The sequence below is a fragment of the Leptodactylus fuscus genome, chromosome 2, assembly GCF_031893055.1.
Source record: "Leptodactylus fuscus isolate aLepFus1 chromosome 2, aLepFus1.hap2, whole genome shotgun sequence".
In the NCBI taxonomy this organism is placed as follows: domain Eukaryota; kingdom Metazoa; phylum Chordata; class Amphibia; order Anura; family Leptodactylidae; genus Leptodactylus; species Leptodactylus fuscus.
Genome location: NC_134266.1, coordinates 189,918,326 through 189,944,518, shown reverse-complemented (window position 1 = coordinate 189,944,518; position 26,193 = coordinate 189,918,326). Strand labels below are relative to the sequence as shown.

The 26,193-nt window shown below is 40.6% G+C and overlaps 2 protein-coding genes across 2 annotated transcripts in view; one reads left to right on the top strand and one right to left on the bottom strand.

Annotated features, from left to right (window-relative positions):
• Positions 1-26,193, top strand: part of UBAC2 (UBA domain containing 2) — a 111,060-nt gene that overhangs the window by 12,960 nt on the left and 71,907 nt on the right. Inside the window, exons 4-5 of the mRNA XM_075265365.1 lie at positions 1,329-1,448; positions 4,323-4,429. Coding sequence (XP_075121466.1) covers positions 1,329-1,448; positions 4,323-4,429 — 227 coding nt within the window. The remainder of the gene's footprint in view (positions 1-1,328; positions 1,449-4,322; positions 4,430-26,193) is intronic.
• On the bottom strand, positions 8,850-18,346 carry GPR18 (G protein-coupled receptor 18). The gene is made up of 2 exons (XM_075265368.1): positions 18,019-18,346; positions 8,850-9,858 (listed from the first exon to the last, which is right to left on the bottom strand). Exon 2 carries the CDS (start codon positions 9,834-9,836, stop codon positions 8,850-8,852), a length of 987 nt encoding a protein of 328 aa, XP_075121469.1. The 5' UTR covers positions 9,837-9,858; positions 18,019-18,346.

Genomic DNA, 26,193 nt, shown 5'->3' with positions numbered 1-26,193 from the left:
GCTGCTTCTTTCACTCCGTGCAGTCCCATTGAAGTGAATGGGGAGTGCCGGCGTATACGGCAAGCTCTGCTCATGCCGGAGCGTACACGCCGGCACTCCCCATTCACTTCAATGGGACTGCACGGAGTGAAAGAAGCAGCCCATTCATTTCTATGGGGAGCGCTCGTATCCCCGCTCCCATAGAAATGAATGGAGCTGCTTTAGACGCCGCTTATTCTGAACGTGTTTTACGTTCAGAATAAGCTAGCGTTTACTCAGTGTGAATTCACCCTTAGAATTTCCTGAAGACAAGACAGTAGAAAGGGGGGCATCAGGGATTTCCACAACCTAGGATAACAGATCTAATCTTTGTGACTTTTATATATGATCTCATAATTGCTCATATAATACACTTTAATACCCATGTTAATAATTTACTGATACCCAACCTTTCAGACCCTACCTATGGCTTTTAGTAGGTTCTTGTCTACCGTAATAACCTATTGAAACCCCACGGTCATTCACCTCCCTCTGTCTAACCATTTAGATGGTGTGTATGGTATGAACCACAGCATCCAGGTTTTCTTAGTTGGCCATCAAAATGCGCCAAAGGAGAAAGTGGGTTAAAATAATAAAAGAAGCATTACTTTCCTGGTTATTCTCTTGTCGTTGGTCTTTGTTATCAGAGTTACTAGCATTCTCATGTGTGCCAATGCTGGTGATGGTGTGGGCACAGCTTTTGTGATTGCACCATTACCATCACATAAACATCCATGAGCGTATGAAAACAACCTGCTTATCCTGACATACTATTACATTATGGGCCAGGAAGGTTTTTTTTAAAAAAAGCTGTCACCATGAAAATGCTGTGTAACCTGCATACAGCATATTATAGAGCAGGAGGAGTTGAGTAGATTGCGATACAGTTTTTTGAGAAAAGATTCAGTATAACTTTTTATTTATTCATTTATTTCTATGCTTAGAAGGAGTAATTGAGTCCAGTGGTTGGTCCTGTGAGTGACTGTATACAGAGATAGCTGTCAAACACTGTCCGGGTTTACCGAATCTTTTCCACCAAAATATATATCAATCTGCTCAGCTCCCCCGATCCAGAAAATGCTGCCTACGGATTACACAGCATTTTCATGGTGATAGGTTCCCTTGAAGACCTGCTACATCCCTTGATTTTAGTGATTTTTTTGTAATGCAAATACATATGCATCTTTTTGGCCTAAAATAATTTAGTGTATATTGTGATCTTCTGTTGTGTCTGGAGATACATATTTATAAAATTTCATAGAAGCTACCACTATACAAAGTAAAATGCCAATTGTTCATTAATCTTTCAGGTATGGAAGCTTATCTCTGGGAGACTAGTATGCCTTGACTTGAAGGACACCTTTTGTAGCAGTTTACTGATCTACAATTTTAGAACATTAGAGAGAAGATTTGGCAGTCGAAAGTTTACAGTAAGCTATTATTTATTTACTTCAATCTGTATAGAATATTCCTCACTCTACTAATAAATGAATTATTGACTACATAATTTTTTTTAATCTAGTTTATATTTTTGATACATTTTTGGTGATTGCTGAAGAACTTTCTTGGAACTCCTATGGCGATTTACACTACTGCAGCTAATGCTTGGCATTGTGCATGGGTTATATGACTGCTCTGCTGCCAAAACACTATTTATGATTATTCATTTAGCAATGCTTAAAGAGGACCTTTCATTAACTTCTACAAGTCCAGATCTTTACATCATTTAGTAGGTGCTGCTGTACTGTTTCCCACACAGTTGGAAGTTTTTCTCTAGCCCCCACTGTTCCCAAGCAATCAGCGCTGTTAATTTTAGTGCCTGATATGCTATTCAGCCTCTGTACTGTCAGGGACACTGTGTCAGGAAGCAGCAGACAAGAGATGTGATTCTGAGCTCTGACATTGGCTGACTCTTAATCACATCCCCTTCCTGACACTGCCCTATGACATTACAGAGCTTAAATAGCACATCAGGCATCAAAACTATCTGCATTTGTTTCTCAGGAATTGTGGAGGTTAGAAATAAAATTCCAACTTATCTGGAATCAGTGAAGCAGTGACTATTAACGGTTGCTAACAACTGGAATTGGTAGATGTGGTGAAAGGTGCTATTTTGGCTGGTGTTTAATACAAGGGCTGCTTTTCCATTATTGCAAAATACCGAACATCAAATAATGGCTCTGTGGTATGGGAGTTTAAATGAGTTATTAGATTGCATCTGAGTATTCTTGTCAAACTGTTTCCTCCATGTACATTTTCTGTATATTTATTAATAAATTAGCCCTTTCATTGCCAAGGGTCTCTGGAAATTTTTCACCTCCAGTAGCCAGAGCAATTTTCACAGTTTTGAGACGGGCAAATCAAACCTAAATTGCAACATTAATAAAACAGGCAGGATTTTGCTGTTATTCACTAATATGTTAAAAATCTATACTACACCTACCAAACTGTGACTGTGATACCAAAATCTAACCTTTTTCATATTACACAGCATACCGTATATAAAATCACAATTTAATAGTTCATATATACAACCACGTTTATGCAATGTTGCGGCAAACAGTTTGCAAGCAAAAATTGCACAAAAATTCAAATTTGCCACTAAAGTGCAGCTCAAGCAATCCCTTTCTGCAAACAAAATGTACTTTCCAAAAAACTGCAAGATATGAAGAGTTCATACATACCACACATGTATATATTTACAGGGGCGGGTGTTAAAGAAACGCCAAAATCGCAGAAATGCGCCATCCCATTTTGTGCATGCAAATTAAATAGGACTTTACATAAAAATATTATTTTCCATCCCCCTATAATAATTTTAGCAATCTATATGTTCATCTCTAGTGATAATCGTTATTACTATTATTTTAGCGTGTAACAGATATCACTAGAGACACATTTTACTGTAGAATGCTCAGGTATAGACAGGACAGGGATTGGGTGAAATGTAAACTTTATTCATGACTTTGTGTATATGTTGTCTAAGTGTTTGGTGCAACTTTATTTTGGCGCTGCGACCTGGACAATGGTAAAAGTCTGGGTCACAGTGCCAATAAACTTCCTGGTTATGTTTAGAGGGTATAACATAAGAATACCCCACTAGTAAAGCTCAGGGGGAAATTACATTATACCTGTATGTGACAATCAGAGAGCGAAAGTATAGTATGTGCTCTGATTGGCAGGAGAAAGGTTAATAGGGACAGAAGAGTCCCTGCCACCCCCCTCCTAATGTCACATACAGGTTATGCACAGATAATGATGATCATTCATTATCACTGTGCACGCTGCAAGCTGCTCCTCCCCCCCTCCCCTTCTGCTACAGTTCACTAATGCTTCCGAGACAGGAGGAGGGGTGGGGTGGGACACTTTAAAGCCCTATATCTCTGGGCTGCATTAAGATATCTTGATGCTTTAAAATTAATTTTAAAGAGGAGAATCTCATCTTTAAACTGATACCAGTCACTTGTTGATAGAAGTTTTGGAGCGATTCACTGTTGAAATGCAGTCGGGAATTGAGATCTGCAGTTGGATCTCAATGCCAAATAGCGTTTTCAACAGTGAATTGCTCTAAAACTGTACATTCTATCATGAATTCCTTGATACCATTTTAAAGATGAGATTCTCATCTTTAAAATGAACTTTAAAACATTAAGATATGTTGATGCAGTCCAGAGATATCAGCATTAGTAGGGAGGATTTATTAGCTACGTCCTCCGCTATTGAAGTGCCACCCTGGGAGTACGTAGAGCTGACGTCCTCAGCAGGAAAAGGGTTAATAAATTTACATCTGGGTATTACCAAGTACTTTGTCAAGTGGGTGTGTCTCTGCACAGCCTGTCCTCTCCCAGCTCTGATTGGACAGTATCAGAGTTTGTAAGGACCCCCCTCCTTAATCGGTAAATGTCAGTTTACTCAGCAAGTTCAATGAGGAATAATGGGAGAAAGGGACAAAGTAGAGTTCTAAGAAAAGATTCTCCAGAATTGTTATCTACAATATTTCCTAAAATACAATGTTTACTAAACTAGACATAACAGGAACTCAGAAAAGAAGAGGAAGGACACAATTGCATTTGTTTCAGATATTGTATTCTTTGTACTCAGTGGGCCAGCAATTGATACTTAGAGGCTTAGCAAGTTTGCTGTCTGGGCTAAGTGGAAGAATCTTCATTTATCTGTGAAGGAGTGGGTAGCTGTCAATTTATCATAAGTGTAGTGAAATGTCAGCTCTAAGCAAGCTATTTTCCCCTATGATTAATGTGTTACGTTGTAGTAAAATATATGCTGTTTGTTATCTTTTGTTATAGTCCTATTTGCTTGGGACCTGGATACTTTCTGCACTTCTTGATATCCTGCTTGTTCAAGCTGTAGAAGCAGTGGCCGGTATTACTCTTAGTACGCTGCCTTCTGGATTGTAAGTCTTTTTTTTTTTATTAATTATTTTATTATTATTGTTACTTTTCAGAAAGTTGCATTTTGTCAGAAATATTATACATAACTTGAATTATATTCCATAATGGTAATTTCTTTTGTGCATGAGCTCACCCTCAAGATTTTAAACCCTTCAAAGACATAAAGTACAAAAACTGTACTCTAAATTGGTTCACTTTGGTGTTGGGTCAGTTGTGTTCAGTAACCCAGAAAAATGTACTGCCGGTAACAAATTACAGATTGTAATGTATCAATATTTCACTGTGCCATGAACACACCGGTGGCCTGGCCCAGAATGAGACTGGCACTTGAGCATAATACTTTACCTTGGAGTGCAGGCTGAGTATGCGCACTGCTGCTGAAATCATTCTCTATGAGAGCTGGATATAGCCAAACTCTGTACTTGGCTATCTGCGGTGCTCCTTTAGAGAGAGAATGGATTGGCAGAACCAATGCTCAGCCTGCAGCTCCTTCAGGACAGGAAAATTGGACACCTCTTCTTGGATCAGTGGGAATTTATTGAAGTTAACCCTATCTTATTGATAATGATTAACTTCAAAAAGTTCAGTGAGCTGATACAGGTAGAAGGAGTCTGGTACATCTGACGCAGGAGCCTTTTGTTATCACACAACTATAGACTACAGTGAAAAAACTATTAATCGTAGCTTACAGCAGGAGGAGAAATCCTGCTTGGAAATATATCATACTCCGGAATGGAGCCAAGATCATTTTCACAATTTTGATGAAAATCATAATTCTGCTTCTTTAAAGAGGACCTTTCACCATATCCGGGCACAGGCAGTTCTATATACTGCCAGAAAGCTGACAGTGCGCTGAATTCAGCGCACTGTCTGCTTTCCCGATCTGTGCCCGGTGTGAAGAGCTTACGGCCCGGTACCGTAGCTCTTCTATGGTCAGAAGGGCGTTTCTGACCATTAAGCCAGAGACGTCCTTCTGCCTCGCGGCGCCTATCCCGCTGTGCTGTGGAGCGGGGAGGAACGCCCCCTCCCTCTGCTCACACAGCTCGTCCATAGACGAGCATTATCAGGAGAGGGAGGGGGCGTTCCTCCCCGCTCCACAGCACAGCGCGATTGGCGCCGCGAGGCAGAAGGACGTCTCTGGCTAATGGTCAGAAACGCCCTTCTGACTGTAAAGCGCTACGGTACCGGGACCGATAGCGCTTTACACTGGGCACAGATCGGGAAAGCCGACAGTATATAACACTGCCTGTGCCCAGATATATTGAAAGGTCCTCTTTAAAATGAAGTGAAGTAAATTGATGAATTTCCCATCCCTTTAATAGACTGTCACATCCTGTTCTGTAGGGATAACTCTTCAGCAGTCTTCTCATTATCATCACAGACAGGATTATATGATATATATTAACCACTTCAGTACCAGGCAAATTTGTGGCCCAGGACCAGAAACATTTTAGGTTTATTTTGTATTTGCAGTTTAGAGGGCTGTAACATTTTTCTCTTACATCTCATTCAACTAATCTTTGCATTTTTTTCGGGGACACATAGGGCTTTATTTTTATGTTGTTTTTATTTTAGAATATGTTTTAATTCTTTTTATCCGGGAAAATCTAAACAAAACTGGAGGGAAATTGTGTCTGTTTTTCACCTTTTTTTAATTCTAATTTTATTTAATAACACAAAGTGCTACTGAAAAACTTTACAAAACAGTTTTTCCTCTCCGTTATGCTAATTTTTATTTTGTATGGTGTTGTCAGGGGTGGGGCTATAACCTTTAATAACGGCATTTTAATGGTGTATTATTTTACTTTTTTTTTTTTTAATTATTTAATTTTTTTAAAAACATTTTATTAAATTTTTTTATATATTTTTTTTCAGTTGGTGCCCCTATAAGGTCATAAGAGACCTTTGGGGACATCTGATCACTTTTATTTTTTTGTATTAGAGGCTGATTTCCCCCGCAACTGGGACTGGTACATCTAGCCCCAGTTGCAGGAGGAATACAGCCTCCTTTACGTTGCATACACAGTATACAGAGCTAATCTGGGTCCTGTAGGACCCAGCAGCTCTTGCATGACACTGATCCCAGCAGATCACGTGACCACCGGGGCAGAGGGCGGCTGCATCATGGTGGCGCCCATAGACATGTATACAGCGTTCTTTGAGCACTGTATACACAACGATTGAGAAGGGAGGGATAGGAATAAACCTTCCCTGACATCTCTCTGGGAGCTCTGGCTGAAGTTACAGCTGGCTCCCACTTTCAGCAATTGCACGATCCCGTGTAGTTGCTGTGTTCTGACAGGACGTACCGGCGTGTTCTGACAGGACGTACCGGCACGTCCTGACAAAACAAGGCAACCACTATCCGGACGTATATAGTCTATGGGCGGTCCGGAAGTGGTTAAACCAGTGGTTCTCAACCTTTCTAATGCCGTGACCCCGCAATACAGTTCCTCATGTTGCGGTGACCCCAAACCAAAAAATAATTTTGGTGGCTACTTCATAACTGTAAGGGCTAGTTCATACAGGGGGCGGTATAGCGGATCTATAGCGGATTTAGGCACTGAGAGTGACGCGGGGAGCCGCGTCATTCTCGGGTCAAAACACGCTTGCCACGACTGTCGCGGCTTCCCCCCCGTAGTCGGCTCAAATTAATGGGGCGACTCGGGAGGTTGGTACCGCCAGGCGGACGCCACGGGTAACCCACTTTTTTTTTCCGTGAGCGGCACCATTGTGAGAGGGCGGATTATGACGTGGATTTCGCACCATAATCTGCCCCCTCTGTGCCTGTGTGAAGGGGCCTTAATTTTGCTACAGTTATGATTCGGAATGTAAATACCTGATATGCATTATGTATTCTCATTGCTACAAATCAAACATAATTTAAACAGTGATTAATCACAAAAGCTCTCTTCCACAAAATCTGTTGACCCCCCCCTTGCTCACACACAGCCTGAACCCATACCTCCCAACTTTTGAAAAGTAGAAAGAGGGATAAAATGTGCGGCGTGCAGAGCACACTGCGACAAATTTGGCTCCGCCCACTTTTATTTTGACTCCGCCCATTCTCATTCATTTTTCACATGCTCCCACACAGTATAATCCTCCTACAGTCACCCGTAAATTATATGTCCCCCCTCTATCTCTCCCCCAATTTCATATAACCTCTTCATCTGCCCGTTTCATGTCCCCTCCATCTCTGCCCCCAGATTCATGTCCCCTCCATCTCTGCCCCCAGATTCATGTCCCCTCCATCTCTGCCCTCAGTTTCATGTCCCCTTCATCTCTGCCCCCAGATTCATGTCCCTCCATCTCTGCCCTCCGTTTCATGTCCCCCATCTCTTCCCCCAGAATCAGGTCCCCTCATCTCTGCCCCCAGAATCATGTCCCTCCATCTCTGCCCCCAGAATCATGTCCCTCCATCTCTGCCCCCAGAATCATGTCCCTCCATCTCTGCCCCCAGATTCATGTCCCCACATCTCTGCCCCAAGAATCATGTCCCTCCATCTCTGCCCCCAGATTCATGTCCCCCATCTCTGTCCCCAGATTCATGTCCCCCATCTCTGCCCCCAGATTCATGTCCCCCATCTCTGCCCCCAGATTCATGTTCCCTCCATCTCTACCCCCAGATTCATGTCCCCTCCATCTCTGCCCCCAGATTCATGTCCCCCATCTCTGCCCCCAGATTCATGTCCCCCATCTCTGTCCCCAGATTCATGTCCCCCATCTCTGCCCCCAGATTCATGTCCCCTCCATCTCTGCCCCCAGATTCATGTCCTTCATCTTGCTCACACACAGCCTGAACCTCCTATCACACTCACACACAGCCTGAACCCCACTATTATGCTGACACACAGCCTGAAACACCCCCATCTTGCTCACACACAGCCTGAACCCCCCTATCATACTCACACACAGCCTGAACCCCTCCTATCATACTCACACACTGCCTGCATCCCCTTCCCACCCCCTCTTGCTTAAACTTGCTGTCTCCTCCCTCCATCTTACCTTCCAGTCTCCACTCACTGCAGCCTTCCCTTCCTGTGTAACTTGGCACTGTACTGAATAGCTCTGCCCACACCAGAGTCCGATCACATGGTCATGACGTCATCACAGGTCCTTCACCCCACTAGGATCTACCCTGCTGCAAAGGCAGCGCGGCTTCTCAGCGGCTAAAGCCATCAGAAATATGTATTTTCCGATGGCTTTAGGCGACCCCTGTGTTTTGGTCGTTCGACCCCCGCCAGGGTCGCGACCCACAGGTTGAGAACCGCTGGGTTAAACTATTAAACGCCACATTTAAAATTTCTTGTATTATGTTAACTATATTACGCGGTAGAGAAAAATTTTATATCCTTTGAAATATATAATGTACATTCATTCATTTAATTCACATACATATTTAAAAAAAACATGCAGTGATCACATCATTTCGCTGTTGATATTGCTCAAGGAGCGGATACTGCCTGTTCTCATGCTCTTTCTTCGCACACTGCGTAGATAGTTTCTGTACCAAATAACACTGATGACTCGGGCTTGAAACTGCTTGGAGACAATGTAATATAAAATAACATCCAGACATGTACTAAGGTTCATCAAGAAGGTGGACACCTTCCCCCATGCAGTGTAGTATTCCTGTTCTTCCTGAATCATTATTAATAAAAAGCACACATGAAAGGGCACAAAGCACACCAAGACCTGCACAATCAGAGTCACTATGATGCGTATTGACTTCTTCTTTGCTTTAGGCTTGAGTCGGGATGTTCTCCCACTGACAAGACTATAAATGATGACACTGTAACACCCTATCATAATCATCAGAGGAATCAGGAAGAAGAATATTAGGCGAGCGTAGTTCAGCAACCTGTTTTGTTTGTAGTGGACAATGTCAAACAGTTTAAAACATGTGGTAAAGTTATATTCTTTATCAGGGTCCTCATATACAAAAAGCAAGGGGGTTGTGGTTACGATGGTCATTATCCAAATCCCAAAGCATGCTGTCATTGCTTTAGAAATATTCTTAAGTTCCTTGATGTGTTTGGGCTGCACAATAGCCATATATCGATCAGCACTTATAAAGGCAAGCAACCACAGTGTAACACTTGGGTAAAAAATCGTAATAGCACCCATGATCCGACAGAATATATCTCCAAAGGGCCAGGATTGTTTGGCATAGTATATTATACGGAAGGGAACAAACAAGAGGAACATTAAATCGAGTAGGGCCACGTTCATCATGTACACTGTCACAGTTGTTCTTTTCTTAGTCGTACAGCTAAAAACCCACAGTGCTGTGATATTAACAAGCAGTCCGACAGGCAGAACAATTCCATAATATATAAGTGCAGCAAGCTCATATTCGTGAAACTGCCAGATGTACAGAGTTGTGGTTTGATTTCCATTCTCCATTATTATTCTCCCACGGATTAAACTTGGACCCTAGAGGAACAGGAAGAAAAAACAATGTAAATAACACTATTTTAAGGAAATAAAGGGAAAGGGGGGCCATAACTAAAACCTATAAATATGGTAGATATATAAATAAGGTTTAGGAAAAAAAATATTTTAATAAAAACCCCCCACAAGAACAAGGGTGCACAACCTGAAATTAGTTGGGGGATCAGAAATAATGTCAGAAAATATTATTATTATTCTGGCAGTAGATGTGGTTGGGAAATCTACAGTAACTAATATAAACACATTCGTTCTAAGATAAAAATGCTCATAATATAAGGGCAGACTAGATGGATCATCATTATTTTATTGTGTTTCTATAAAAAATGGCAAGTGTAATTAGTTAGAAATTAGAAGGTCAGTCGGCTGTCATGTTTAGTGATTGACAACTATGTCTGTATGTAGGGGCAACACAGTGGCTCAGTGGTTAGCCTTGCAGCGCTGGAGTCCTGGGGTCGAATCCTGCCAGGATCAACATCTGCAAGGATTTTTTATGTTCTCCCAGTGTTTGCGTGGATTTCCTCCCATTCTACAAAGATATACGGATAGGAAAAAAAGTACATTGTGATCCTTATCTGGGGCTCACAATCTACATTTAGATAAAAAACAAAACCATGTCTTTATGCGAGATCGTACAGGAAACAATGTCTGCCACTGAGTGACACCACAGACAACTGAGCCCACAGTGAGCAGTTTTCATCAATAAATGACAAATTATTAATAAGAATATCAATATAATAATATGGAATTCTGTTTTGTAAAACTATATATAAATTTGCTCAGCTCCATAATAATATGATGCCCACAGATTGGACAGCATGTTTAACATAACAGGTACTCTTTTTAAAGGAGTTTTCTCACCTTTAAATATGATACAATACATCTCTCTCTCTCTCTCAGGTACTTTATTCACCCTTAACACAATGTAGCTATTTAGCTCACACACATATTTTTTTACATTTAGATATAATTATAGCTATTTTTATTGTACAGTAAATAAAAATGAACAATACTAGGAATTTCCGATTCAGTGAAGAGTTATAACTTTTACTTAGTATTCGCATTCTGGCGTTCAAACTCTATAGCAATGTACACATCCATAAAGTAAAGTGCAGGTAAACATGCTTGCTCGGTCAGTCTCCCAATAGCCAGGTCTTGGCATAGTGGTTCTTTGGTCAGTGCAGAGCAACCAATAGAAAAAGTTTTCAGAATAGGAGTGTGAGACTCCTGATAGAGAAGGAGACTAAATTTGTCCAGAGCACACCCCTGCTGGCAGCCGCACACATTAGCACCTGCACCAAGAGAACACCCAATAAATGGTGAAACATATGTATTTTTCCATTTTAGAAATGAATCTAAAACAGTTAAATATTATTTTAGGACTTTTGCTATGAAGAAGATTCCTGGGATAACCTCCTTTTACTGCATAGTTGGGGTTTACATTTGTGAGGCAACCACAGTACTGTAGATCAGACTTAGGCATTGGCTATCAGTTTTCTTTCCTAAGAAACCCCTTATAGGGGTGTCCAACTCTTTCTAATTGAGTTATCCTCAGCATAGGTCATCAATAAGAAATCTGTGGAGGTCCTACACCCAGTACCTTTTCTGATCAGTTGTTTGCAGCACTTTAATAAATCGGTGTTGCACAACCCCTTTAGGGTAGATTCACAGTGTTCAGCTCTGTGGCTTATTGGCTTCAGTTCTGTTGCTTTTTTCAATCAAATTGTCTTAAGGTGGGTTTACACAATGCTTGTCTCTTCAAAAATGCATAGAAAAAACGCAGATGGGTTTTCCATAACTGTATGTGGTTTTCTATAAAGGCGCATGTGATTTGTATGTGTTTTTGAGCAAAAGCGCAGTGTATAAACCCAATCACAAGAACTGCATGCTATTTTTAATTGCAGTAATAGCATATGTTACTATCTACCTGTAAGTAATATCCACTAAATTGAAATCCTCTGCTTAAAGGGATTCTACCATTAAAAACCTTTTTTCTGTGGATAAGACATCGGAATAACCTTTAGAAAGGCTATTCGTCTCATACCTTTAGATGTGATCTCCACCGCGCCGTTCCTCAGAAATATCGGTTTCTACCGGTATGTAAATTAGTTCTCTCGATGGGGCCGGGCCCCAGCGCTGAAAATGCGATGAGGGGCGTCCCCACCGCTGCTAGAGAACATGATCCTGCGACGCCTCTATCTTCTGCTGGATCCTCCCCTTCTTTCCTCGTCTTTCTTCGGCGGCGTCACCTCCGAAGTCTGCGCAGTTGGCTCTGCCAGTGAGACACTAGTAGAGCCGACTGCGCATGTGCGGAACTACTACTACTACTCGAAACTATGGCCGCTGGCCGGCATGCGCAGTCGGCTCTACTAGTGTCTCACTGGCAGAGCCAACTGCGCAGGCGTCGGAGGTGACGTCGCCGAAGAAATACGGGGGAAGAAGGGGAGGATCCAGCAGAAGATAGAGGTGTCGCAGGATCCTGTTCTCTAGCAGCGATGGGGACGCCCTCATCGCATTTTCAGAGCTGGGGCCCGCCCCCATCGAGAGAACTAATTTACATACCGGTAAAAACTGGTATTTCTAAAGAATGGCGCGGTGGAGATCACATCTAAAGGTAAGAGACGAATAGCCTTTCTAAAGCCTATTCCGACATTTTATCCACAGAAAAAAGGTTTTTAATGGTAGAATCCCTTTAAGCCTACATTCAGACAGACATGGTTTCATGGCCATTTGGGGCCATAGGGGAGCTCGTTTTCACAGATCCCTCATACATTTCAGTGTATCAAAGGATCTGTGAAAATGGAAAAAGTAAGACACAACCTATTTTTTTGACTGTTTGTTAAAACAGACTGTCAAAAAATTGGTCATGTGAATAACCCCCTTTTCACATACATTAAATTTAATGCAGTTTTGTGGTGGCCATTAAAAAACATCCATCACGTGGCCAATTTCTACATTCTTATTCATCTGTGCACATCCCTCTTTTGTTAGATAAATTCTGTTCATCGTTGGATTTCATCCAGGTTTACATATTGCTTGCAATAGTGAGCCAAACTTCACTCTCTTGTTCAATTTATTACTTATATCTGTTTTTGAAAAAAAGATTCGTGACTACCACCATTACAGTTTATACCCAGTTACTCAGCTTTCCTAGACTCCAGATTTGGATATGGCTATATATAAGGATATAAGCAGTTATTGTACCAGTGAAAAACAAAATGTATTTGTATTTTGGAAGCTTAGAGATACAGTAGTTAATGTGGGGACATTACAGATACCCATTCTATCAAAAAATCATCGTACAATCCACCTACATAGATAGCTAAGGACAATACTTTGTCAGTTCCAAAGAAATGAATGCAGCAATGGTAAAGTATGTGTACCACTACTGCCTTCACATTGGGCTCTCACAGACCCCTTTTCTCATGATTACTGGGGCAGTCAGCAAGTAGACACTTGAAGAAAACGTTTTTTTATATGAGGTCAGAGAAGGCAAAAATAATAATAATCTTTTTAAAAAACATACTCTCTTGTCTCTGGTGCTCTGGTGTCTCCCAGTGCAGTCCAGGCCTTATTTCACCTTCTCCGGCCTCATATAAAAACAATCGTATATCAGATCAGGAACAATCCTTTTCATACCTGTTCTTTGGATGGCATGTATTCATTATAACCTGTCATTTATTCATTGAAATCTTTGTTGTTTCTATGTTATAAAGTCAATGAGGCAGCCCTATTGGTGATTGACAGCCTTAACTGTTTGGCTATGCATACAGAGATAGCTGTCAGTCACTAATAGGACCACCTCATTGACTTCTCAACGTAGAAAGATAGAAATGGATAAATGACAGGTTATACTGTCTATTAATCTGTTCAACTCCATTTGCTCGATAACATGCTATCAACAGATGTGACAGGTTCCTTGTAACACAGAATTCGCAGACTGAATACTTCTAAAGCAGTTAATCCTTTATTTGTTAAATACAGGACTTGGTTGATGCTATCATATTAGATCTTTACTTTAGAATGGATTTCCATTTTCTTTTTTTTTTTTTTTATAAAACTAAACATAGTTGGAAAAATGCTTTTATGGTTTCATTGAAATATGGTAGATACAATTCTATGCAAATCCCAAACTCTTAGAAAACAGACAGGCACACTACCGTATGTACTCGAGTATAAGCCAAGTTTTTCAGCACAGTTTTTGTGCTGAAAAAGCCCCCCTCGACTTATGCTCAAGTCAAGCAAAATTTTTTTTTTTTTTTTTTTTTTTTTTTTTTTGGGGGGGGGGGGGTCTATGACCAGCTGCAATAGTAATGTATAGAATCTCCCATAAAATAGTGAAAAAAAGAAGCTTTAAAAAAATATAATAAAAAAAATAAAAAAATAAAAGTTGTAAATCCCTCCTTTCCCTAGAGTACATACAAAAGTATAAAATGACTGTGAAACACAAACACATTAGGTATCCCTGTGTCTGAAAGTGCCCGGTCTACTCAATATAGGGGATCTGCAGTGCTCCTGTTCCGTCGGGAAGGGGTTAATAGGAGCACTGCAGATATCCTATATTCAGCCAGGCTGAATTCCAAGTGGGGGAAAAAAAAGTAGTCCTCAGGCTCAGGGAAGGGGCAGACAGACAACCAAAACATCCCCTACCCTTCCCCAGTGTCTGCTGCACCCAAAAACTACGGCCATTTAAATTTTTGAAATTTTCCAGTAGCTGCTGCATTCCCCCCCCCCCCCCCCCTTCGGTTTATACTTGAGTCAATAAGTTTTCCCAGTTTTTTTGTGGCAAAATTAGGGGCCTCGGCTCATATTTGGGTTGGCTTATACTTGAGTATATATGGTAAGTCTATAGGGATGATAATTCGCTTTAGATTAGTATGTCCTGTACTACAGGACTAAGACATAATTCATATTGCAGGAATGGAGCTTTTACACTGGTAGTCTAGTTACAAAAATAACCTTGTGCTTTTTATCACATACTTTATAGTTTCTGGAAAAACTTGTGTATGTGAAGAAATGTTTTGACTACCAAACAATGTAATTAATGTGATCACAGCAATAGTCCATATAAGGAGAGAAATCCTGTGTTATTAAAGGGACTTTTGTGGATGGAAAGTTCCCTTTCATGCCAGACACTACTTGCTGCTGTCTAATTCCATCCCTTCCGCAGTTTGTACTTCTTCGGAAATTAATGTGCTAAATAATCTTCCGTGAAGAAGACTCTCCGCAGCGTTTAGGACCACAGCCACATGTAAAACACTTTTACTTCAAGCACCCAGCAGTGACTAATTGTATCTTCTAAAAATACGGGTTTAAGATTGTCAGTGTTTTCCTGTTCGGTCTTCGTTAACATTTAGTTTTCTTACACTAATTGTGATCTTACCTCTTCCTATAGATTGTCTTATCCACAAGGATATTATTAAAGGATCATTAAACCTAGCTCTTCTTTTAGCAATGTGGAAAAGCCCCATTGTTTGCATTAAGAAAATCTACTTGATGTAAATGTTACTTTATTATGCTGCATTTGCAAGACATCTGCATTAGGGAGCCTGCACACGGAGTTTACGCTCGCTCATTCTGAACGTAAAACTCGTTCATAGTCAACGGCATAAAAAACAGATCCCATTGACTTGAATGGGTGCCGGCACATGCACATATTACATTGAAAGCAATAGGTAAAAAAGGCTCCCATTGATTTCAATGGGGATCACGCGTATGCCGGCACCCATTCAAATCAATGGGATCTGTTTTTTATGCTGTTCACTCTGAACGAGTTTTACGTTCAGAATGAGCGAGCGTAAACTCCGTGTGAAGGCTCCCTTACACGTTTAGTTGCAATCTAGTAATTGGTTATGTGTGCGTGTCACAGAACTCAATAGACTAGTTTATGTGTATTGTACAGACCGTATTCCAATTACAAATCTTTTCCTGACTGTGGTTCTATAGAATCTCTAGAAGTGCACTGTACAGAGCCATGTGGGTTTGTTTACTCACATAGATCACTACAGTAACTGTATGGTAACTGTATGCTGTTATAAAACCTACTAGGAATGACCTCTTAATCAAATCTACTCAGGAATCACTTTTAGATAAGAAATATGTTTGAGAGTTTTAACTGTTAAAACCAATGAAAGCAGTTTTTCACTACATAACTGATATCTATTAAATAGGAATAAATCTCCAACTCGTGCAGCAGCGCTGTCCATGTATAATGTGACTTCATATAAATTTGTGACTTCAGCTAAAGTGTACCTCCAGTTTTAAACAACTTTACATAAATGATCCGTTTAGTACAGGTGAACATTGGAAGCTTTGTGATATATCTTGTTAAGGAGATCTGTTTTCTTCTCCACATATTAAGGCCTGGTTCACATCTGCGTTCGGTATTCTGTTCGTGGAGTCTGCTTGGGGACCCCTCGAACGGAATACCAAGCACATTAAAAAGTGGTTAGCAAAGAAACCACATGGACCTCATAGACTATAATGTGGTCCGTGTGTTTTCCGTGCGGTGTCCGCACCAATCATACAGAGAAAAAAGCGATGCTTGCAGGACTGTTCTCTCCACATGATTCGTGCAGACACTGCGCGGAAAACACACGGACCCCATTATAGTCTATGGGGTCCGTGTGGTTTCTTTGCTAACTGCTTTTTAATGCTTTTGGTATTTCGTTTGGGGGGACCCCATGCAGACTTCCTGAATGGAATACCGAACGCAGATGTGAACCAGGCCTGAGCTGTTCTCCTGCTTCTTATCTTCAATTTCACTGCTTTTTTTTACATTATATCCATTATATTCAGCTTCTCACATAGAGCCCTCTGGAGGGAGTGAGATTCTCCTGCACTCTGGTTAATTGATTTATTTTCTCATTTTAGACGTGTATCACACCTAACATAATCCCTATATGTTTTACGAAAACATATAGGGATTATGTTTGGTGATACACGTCTAACCCGGCAGCAATTGCCCTTCAGTGATCAATTTTCTCATTTTAGCAGTGTTAAAAAGCCAGAAATAGCAGAGTGTAACAGCAGCAATTATTTGAGTGTCTTTTCTATCCACATCCTCTCTTCATTATAGTAACCCTTAAAGGGGTCGGGCCACTTTCAGATCAATATTGACAAACAAATGTACAATAAAAAGATATACAATTTTCCAATATACTTTCTGTATCAATTCCTCGCAGTTTTCTAGATCTCTGCCTGCTGTCATTCATTCTGTTACATCTAGAGGATAAAACTCTGACCATGGTCATGTGATTTATGGTCCATGGTCATGTGATGACACACAAGTGCTGCTTGTTAGTCACAGCACAATAATCAGACATCTGCCTGGTAATCAGCTGTGCACCTGTGTCCTCATCACATGACCATGGACCGTAAATCACATGACCATGGTCAGAGTTTTATCCTCTGGAAGTAACAGAATGAATGACAGCAAGCAGAGATCTATGAATTGATAAAGAAAGTATATTGGAAAATTGTATTTCTTTTTATTGTACATTTGTTTGTCAATATTTGTCTAAAAGTGGCCAAGTATTATCATGGTGTCTTTCAGACACCACTACCATAGACATATCATTATGATAGACAACATGATAGTACTTAATGGTTAATATGGAAAAAGTAACTGCCTGAAAAGTGGAGAAGAAAACATATTTCTTTAATAAGATACTGTATATTACAAAGTTTAATTGGCCTATTTTTCAGTCCATTCTGTTGGTCAACATCCATTCATCCTATAGTTTGGTGTCTTTATCAGACCAGATGCAAGAAAACTAAAATGCAAAACAAAATGACAGATGCTTTGCTGAATTGTTACAGTTATTGTGAAATATGATCATATGGTAGTTCTGGTGGTGGTGGTCTGTGAGCCTGGGCTCTACCCATTTCTGGGACTCACTTGGCCAGCATTTAGCTCTTTGTCATTTAGTATAACACTAGATATTACAAGCTTTACTTACAACAAGTTGTATGTTTTGCCTGGTGATACTTTAGGTTTATTGTAGCTTAGCATGCAGACATCATCTAATTGTCAGTGTTCAATCCTATCACTTATTAATAGTAAAATATGGTATCTTCCCTTATTTGCATATTCCTTACTTATCTGCAATTATTTACAAAGACTGACCAAGTGCACTTACCCTTCAGTTCATAGTGACCATTTGCTTAGTGCTGGGTCTTCTCTGCAGTTCAGACTCTTGAGATTGCGACTTCCTCCTGCTGACAGTTTTTAGGGTATTTGTAGTCAGGAAATGAAAGCAAAGTGTGAATCAAATGTCTGTGTTGGCTGAAATACTGTACAGAAAAGTATCCTCCCTCAAGACCTCACAGGAATCAACCTCTTAATCCTCCTTATTTGTCAGATGCATAAAGTATCAGTGGGTGAGGGTAACGTGCCAGGAATGAAGTGCGGTCCTTGCCACCTCCAGCAGATCAGGTGTTAATATACATCACATTAAAAGCTATAGGGCAATATAATTTTACAGAACTGTAACTTTACAGTAATAATCCCCCTGTGTTGTTGTGCACTGCAGAGAGGAAGTGATGGTTCCTGTCCCATGCAGCAGCCTGACAGTAAGTATCACATTAGGGTCTCCCGCTGCCACCACAAAAATTCCAAGACATTTTCTCTTTTTCCACATGTCATGTAACATGTCAGAGAAAGTATTTTACTTCTAGTTTGGGTTGTGTGAGGACACCACACTTGTTAGAAGTGGAGCAAAAGCTTTATAAATGTGTTTTGTTTGAGTATGATGTTTCCTCTATTTGTCTATTAATGGGAAGACTCCTTGTTGGCATTCTCTCAAATTTGGCTTGCTATAAAAAAATGTCTTTATCCACAGTTGTTAGTCATTATTATTGTCATTCCAAGAAACTTCTCTAGATACTGTATATATCAAGCACACAAGATTAACTTACTAAAGCTGGCTATACACAGAAGATATTTATCTGCAGACTTTTGGTAGATCAAGCAAAATTTGTTGAAATCGGCCAAGAATCTGATATCCATGGTGGTCACACACATAAGATTAACTGCAGATGCTACTAAAATAAACTGAATATGCCAATGATCTGCACATAAATATCTTGTGTATGGCCAGCTGTAGTCTAGTTTTACAGGGGAAATAGTAATGCATCTTAATAAATTAGAATATCATCAAAAAGTTCTGGCCTGTCGCTCAGTGGTCAAAGGTGTTTTCAGAGGAAAGTAAATTTTACATTTCATTTGGAAGTCAAGGTCCCAGAGTCTGGAGGAATAGTGGAGAGGCTGAACACAATCCAAGCTGCTTGAGGTCTAGTGTGAAGTTTCCACCATCAGTGATGGTTTGGGGAGCCATGTCATCTGCTGGTGTAGGGCCACTGTGTTTTATCAGGACCAAAGTCAGTGAAGCCGTCTACCAGGAAATTCTAGAGCTTTTCAGGCTTCCATCTGCCCACAAGCTTTTTGGAGATGGAATTTTCTTTTTCCAACGGGACCTGGCACCTGTCCACACTGCCAAAAGTACCAATACCTGGTTTAATAACCACAGTATCCCTGTGCTTGATTATCCAGCAAATTCGCATGACCTTAACCCCATATGGAATCTATGGGGTATTGTCAAGAGGAAGATGAGAGACACCAAACCCAACAATGCAGACGAGCTGAAGGCTGCTATCATACAACCTGGGCTTCCATAACACCTCTGCAGTGCCACAGGCTGATCACCTCCATGTCACATTGCTCTATTGATGCCGTCATTCATGCAAAAGTATTGAGGGCATTTACTGGACATACTTTTAATTTGGCCAACTTTTCTGTATTAAACAATCTTTTTACAATTGGTCCTATATAATCTTGTAATTTTCTGAGATAATGACTTTTGGGTTTTTCTTGGCTGTAAGCCATAATCATCAACATTAACCGAAAGAAACACTTGGAAAAGTTCACTCTGTAATGACTCAATATAATATATGGGTTTCACTTTTTGGGTGCATGCACACTACGTAACGCCGGGCGTGTATGAGAGCCGTACACGCCGGCATTACAGCAGACTGCCGAACACTTCCCATTCACTTCAATGGGAGCGCTCGTAAACGCCGCTGTTACGAGCGCTCCCATTGAAGTGAATTGGAAGTGTTCGGCAGTCTGCCGTAATGCCGGCATGTACGGCTCTCATACACGCCCGGCGTTACGTAGTGTGCATGCACCCTTTCAATTGAATTACTAAAACAACCCAAAATTTTTGGATTATATATTTTTTTTTAAATCAACAAAACTTTATTGAAGGATCAAAGAAAGGACATAAGACATCAAAAAATAGATGGCCTCGCAGGGCCCCAAATAGACAAGGTCCGCCCAATACAGCACAGATTATAAACTATTACAAAAGCCAAACCGCAGGAGAAACCGGTGTCAACTGTCCGTAAAGAATGGGTCTGCTCTAAAGTCCAATCGGTTACACGGAGAAAAACCAAATAAAAGAAAGTCACAAGTAAGGGCTTATTCACATCTGCGCCCGGTCTCCATTTATACAGGTTTCCATTTCCTGCCCGAAACTGGGCAGGAAAGGGAAACCTGCCGGCATTTTTCAAACCCATTAATTTGAATGGGTTTCAAAAGTGTCCAGCCGTGAGTGCCTGTGAGCATTTTGTGCTCTTCGTGGCGAAACCGTTTTTTTTTAACCGATCATAAAGTCAGACATGCAGGACTTTGTGTCCGGTTTAAAAAAACGGTTTTGCCGTGGAGAGCATAAAATGCTCACCAGCGTTCACGGCCGGACCCGGTCTGACAGGTTTCCGTCTTCTGCTGGCAGAAGACCGAAACCTAAGTATGGAGACCGAACGCTGGTGTGAACTCAGCGTAATGGACAAAACCAGCCCAGACAATAGCCATATTCTAAATAAAGAACATATAAGAACTCCTCATGAGGAAAGACATGATATTCTAATTTATATATTCAATTATATATTCTACTTATAGTTAACTATGTATATTGTGACAATTGGGGGTTGTTTAGCATCAAAGGTAGCAGTTTTCCTGGATTTACATAGGTTTTGTTGGCACTGGGTACCAAATAAACAGCAGATCAGGTAATGCAAACCAAAATAAGTGGTTTTATTCAGCTTATAACAGGAACAAAAATAAACAGCCTAGCCCACACATAGGGCAAGACCTCACTTTTTGATCCCTGTCTAATCTACCAAGAGCAAGATACTCTACTGAGGTTTCTTCTTACCAGTCTAGCTCACACTGAGCATATTGAAGTCCCTTCTGGATTCCAGTTCTCTTGGGACAGACCTCCTGTCTGTCTTTAACTGGTCCACAGTGCACCTCTCTGGAGTTGGGCTCCTTCTGGAATACAGTCTTCTTGGAACAGATCTCCTGTTTGTCTCTAACTGGTCCAGTCCACTCTGGAGTTGAGCCTCTTTTCTCTGGTATGGGTGTGGTTAGGGTCCTTTTTAATCCTGTTTTTAGTCGCTCTACAGCGCCTTCTAGGTTCACACCCTCAATATATATATATATATATATATATATATATATATATATATATATATATATATATATATATATATATATATATATATACTATTAATATTATAAATGTGAAAGTTTGTGTGTTTGGATGTTTGCATGTTCGGATGTTTGTTCCTCAATCACGGAAAAACCGCTCCACCGATTTGGCTGAAATTTTCCACAAACATAGTTAATACACCCGATTAAACAATAGGCTACTTTTCGTCACAATAGCGCACATACGTTTGTGCCAGGACCCCCACAAAACCCAAACTCACACCACCATCTCTGCAATCTCACACACTTTGGACCATAGCAAGCCACAAAATTCATATTGCCCTCTACAGCCTTGCCCCTAACCCCACACAATCACATATACATATACTTTACCAATTTGCCCCTCACCTTAATGATACTCCAGGAGGCTCTCTTTAACACTCCGGAGCAGCCATGTTTGCCAACCCCCACTGCTCTGACAATCCGCGACACCGGCCACCAATGTCAATACCCCTAGGCGGTCTAATAAATGCAAAAAAAAAAAAGTAAAAAAAAAAATAAAAAGGATTAAAAATTCAAATCACCCCCCTTTCCCTAGAACACATATAAAAGTAGTTAAAAACTGTGAAACTCATACATGTTAGGTATCCCCACGTCCAAAATCGCCCGCTCTACAAAGCTATACAAATATTTTTCCTGTTCGGTAAACGCCGTAGCGGGAAAAATGGTCAAAAGTGCCAAACCGCCATTTTTTCACTGTTTTGATTCTGATAAAAATTTGATTAAAAAGTGATCAAAGCAATAACATTTCCCGAAAATGGTAGAACTACAAAGTACACCCGGTCCCGCAAAAAAAGATGCCCTATGCATCCCTGTACACTTACGTATAAAAAAGTTACGGCTGTCGGAATATGGCGACTTTTCAAAAAATAATATTTTAACAGTTTTGGATTTTTTTTAAGGGGTCAAAATGTAAATAAAACCATATAAATTTGGTATCCCCGGAATCGTAACGAAACACAGAATACAGGGGACATGTCATTTTGGTTGCACAGTGAACGCCGTAAAACCAAAGCCCGTAAGAAAGTCGCAGAAATGCATTTTTTCTTCAAATCCACCCCATTCTGAATTTTTTCCCTGCTTCCCAGTACATTATATAGAATAAATAATGGTGGCATCATGAAGAAAAATTTGTCCCAGGAAAAATTAAGACCTCATATGGCTCTGGGAGCGGAGAAATAAAAAAGTTATGGGGTTTAGAAGGAGGGGAGTCAAAAACGAAAATCAAAAAATGCCATCGGCGGGAAAGGGTTAACTTCAAATACTTCTGTCCCAAAGTCATTATGTACAGTTTATAACAACACCGTATAGCAGCTCATATACAAATTAACTTCAACACAAAAGTCTCACGTATTCTCTGAATTATAGCAAAAACAAGATAAAGTTACATTTCATATCCCATACCTTATACACAGTACGAAAACCTTACCCGCGCCTGTATATACCCACTTCTACAATCACCGCAGACGAAGTCGCGGGTACCAGCTAGTATATATATATATATGTATGCATATACTGCTCAAAAAAATTAAAGGGAATACTCAATGCATCCTAGATTTGAATGAATGAAATATTGTCATTGAATACTTTGTTCTGTACAAAGTTGAATGTGATGACAACAAAATCACACAAAAATCATCAATGGAAAGCAAATTTATTAACCAATGGAGGCCTGGATTTGGAGTCTCGCATTGTCCTGCATTAGGAGGAACCCAGGGCCAACCGCACCAGCATATGGTCTCACAAGGGGTCTGAGCATTTCATCTCGGTACCTACTGGCAGTCAGGCTACCTCTGGCGAGCACATCAAGGGCTGTGCGGCCCTCCAAAGAAATGCCACCCCACACCATTACTGACCCACTGCCAAACCGGTCATGCTGAAGGATGTTGCAGGCAGCAGATCGCTCTCCACGGCGTCTCCAGACTCAGATACAGGCACTGATCGTGGGCTTTAGCGCCAGGTCTTTGCTGTGCAACACAGTAAATATCTGACACCTATGATGGTCCTTCTGGCAGTGCATTGGTATCTGAAACAAATGGCACCAGGGCACAGACCTGCTAAACTACCATGTACTGCATTCAGCGCACTGTCACCTTTACAGCAGTATATAATATGTCACATCGTAGAGGACATAGAAGGTCCCCTTTTAAGGGGTCTTCCAGACCCTTATGAATTTTTCACACTAATGAGACCCATACCCCATACAGTTGTTTTGGCAGACTCTGGATAGGTCATCAGTATGAAATGTGCATGGTGTCCAGAAAACCCCCTGGATTCAAATGCTGCCAAGCACAACATCTGCAAAGAGTTTGTATGTTCTCCCCGTGTTTGCATCGGTTTCCTCTCACATTCCAAAGACATACTGATTGGGAATTTAGATTGTGCCAAGAAAAAAACGGGATAAAGTGAGTATCCAAAAAATATAGGGTAGCAAATTAAAACTCAAAAGCTTTTATTAATACCCATGATGGTGGTTCACTTGTGGGGCAGCAATTTTATATTAAATGTTTTAGCGGGTATTAATAAAAGTTTTTGAGTTTTAATTTGCTACCCTATATTTTTTGGATACTCACTTTATCCCCTGTTTTTTTCTAAAAATATTAGTTTATAGGGAAACTCTCATGAAATATTTCTTGTTATACTGGAATTTAGATTGTGCCCTTCTTTGGGCAGTGTTGTTGGTAAGGTGCTGTGGAATATGATGGTGCTATACAAGTAAGCAAAATTAAATGTGTATTCTTTCAATATAAAGTGTAATTGTAAATTTTTGTGTGCAAACTGGATTACAAAGTAGAATACTAAATTAGACAGTTTGATCTTTTCGGGTTATATTTTTTAGGGACATAATTTCCATTATAGCTTGTTTTTAACTTCTGCACTGTGTTCAAGATCTCTACTTTACATAGATGAATATTTTTATGTCCAAATTCAGAGACTACATTAGCAAATCATTTTTTGTGCTCCTTTATCACCACCTTGTGGTAACACTGTTGAATTGATTTCTCTGAATCATTTATTATGCAGTGAAGCCTCTTACATTTTATTTCTTTCTCCTGTTCAGTTTGCAAAGGTTAATTTTTTTTTATCACTCTGCTATGTTCACACATGTCAGTTTTTACTCATGTAATGTTAATGTAATGTTTTATATATGCAAGTGGATACTATCAGACTCTCCAGATGTACCAATATTTGAGATATAGTATTTGCTTTAAAGGGATATTCCCACGTCGCATACTCACCAGTCTTCATTGCTGTAAAATCTTCTGTCTTCCTGCTTTGTTGCGTAATTGGTGGGCGGGGTTACATATGCAAAGCCAGCGGCGAGATGCCCTGCGTGCATGCTCATAGACCAGTCTAGCCTTCACAATGCGAATACAGACCCGGCATCCGCCTCTCTATTACAGCGGATGCCGGGTCTGTATTCGCATTGTGAAGGCTAGACTGGTCTCACTATCTATGAGCGTGCACGCAGGGCCAGCGGCATCTCGCCGCTGGCTTTGCATATGTGAATACAGACCCGGCATCCGCTGTAATAGAGAGGCGGATGCCGGGGAGTGTAGACACCGGCACAGATGCCTGCAACATCGCTATGCTCCTGCCCTGCATGAAGCCAGCAGGGCTCCTGTTATTCCACTCCTCCGCAGCCCCCCCCCCCTCTGGAATAGCAGCATCACTCCTGCCGCTGCTGACTTCATGCAGGGCAGGAGCATAGCGATGTTGCAGGCATCTGTGCCAGCGTCTACACTCCCTGGCATCCGCTGTAATAGAGAGGCGGATGCCGGGGAGTGTAGACGCTGGCACAGTCTGTATTGGCGGTCCCTTCCCCCCAAAGGGTAAACTACTTCCCCCCCCCCACTCCAGGCTCGCTCCCATGCACTTAGCCCCTCCTCCCTCCCCCCTGAGAGCAGCAGATACATCACTTGACTTATGACCAGATAAGTCAAGGGATGTGTAAAAAAAAATGAATAAAGTAAGATAGTGGCCAAACAAAGCAGTTTTGCTGAAGCAATGTATTTAGGAAAAGTCTTACATTCACATTATCAAGCAGTATAGATAGGATCCTTGTGATGGGACAACCCCTTTTAGAGTCTATCACTTCCCCCAAGCGTATTCAACTGCTACCACCATATTAGGAATTGAAATATAACGAAAGATAAATATTTTTTGGGCTAATAATAATATACATTCATAAATGAGTAGAATCACTCAAGCTATTTAACAACTATCCCAAAGGCAAATTCCACAGACCACAATCTATAAAAAATATATAATTTATTGAGAAATGTCCATGAAAAATAGTCATATTAAACAGATACATGGGGACAAAAAAACATTGTATCCATATAAATTATACATAACACGTTGAGGGGGTACTGCATCACAACCTCACTGTGTACATAAAGGGTTCAATGTCATATGTAAATATATGTATAGCTAGTGCACAATGCCTCTATCACTATAGAAATATATATCACTATGTCCTATATATGCTTCATTATTACATATATACCTTTGGCGGTATTTTATTTGTATTTTGCAATTTTTGGATCTATAGTGATATAGGCACTGTGTAATAGCTATACATACTGTATATACAGTTGACATTGTACCCTTTATATATGTACATTTTTTGATCCAGAATCCCCTGCATGTGTTATGTATGAGTTATGTGGTGTGAGAAGGTGACAGGCAGAGTGCTGGAGTCCCGGTATATCTCCCCCAGGTTTCTGACTTATGTGTGGTCCAGTGCGGGTCTTGAGT

Bases quoted from the DNA above. Each gene is read 5' to 3' on its own strand.
- GPR18 (XM_075265368.1), bottom strand. From the start codon at position 9,836: ATGGAGAATGGAAATCAAACCACAACTCTGTACATCTGGCAGTTTCAC.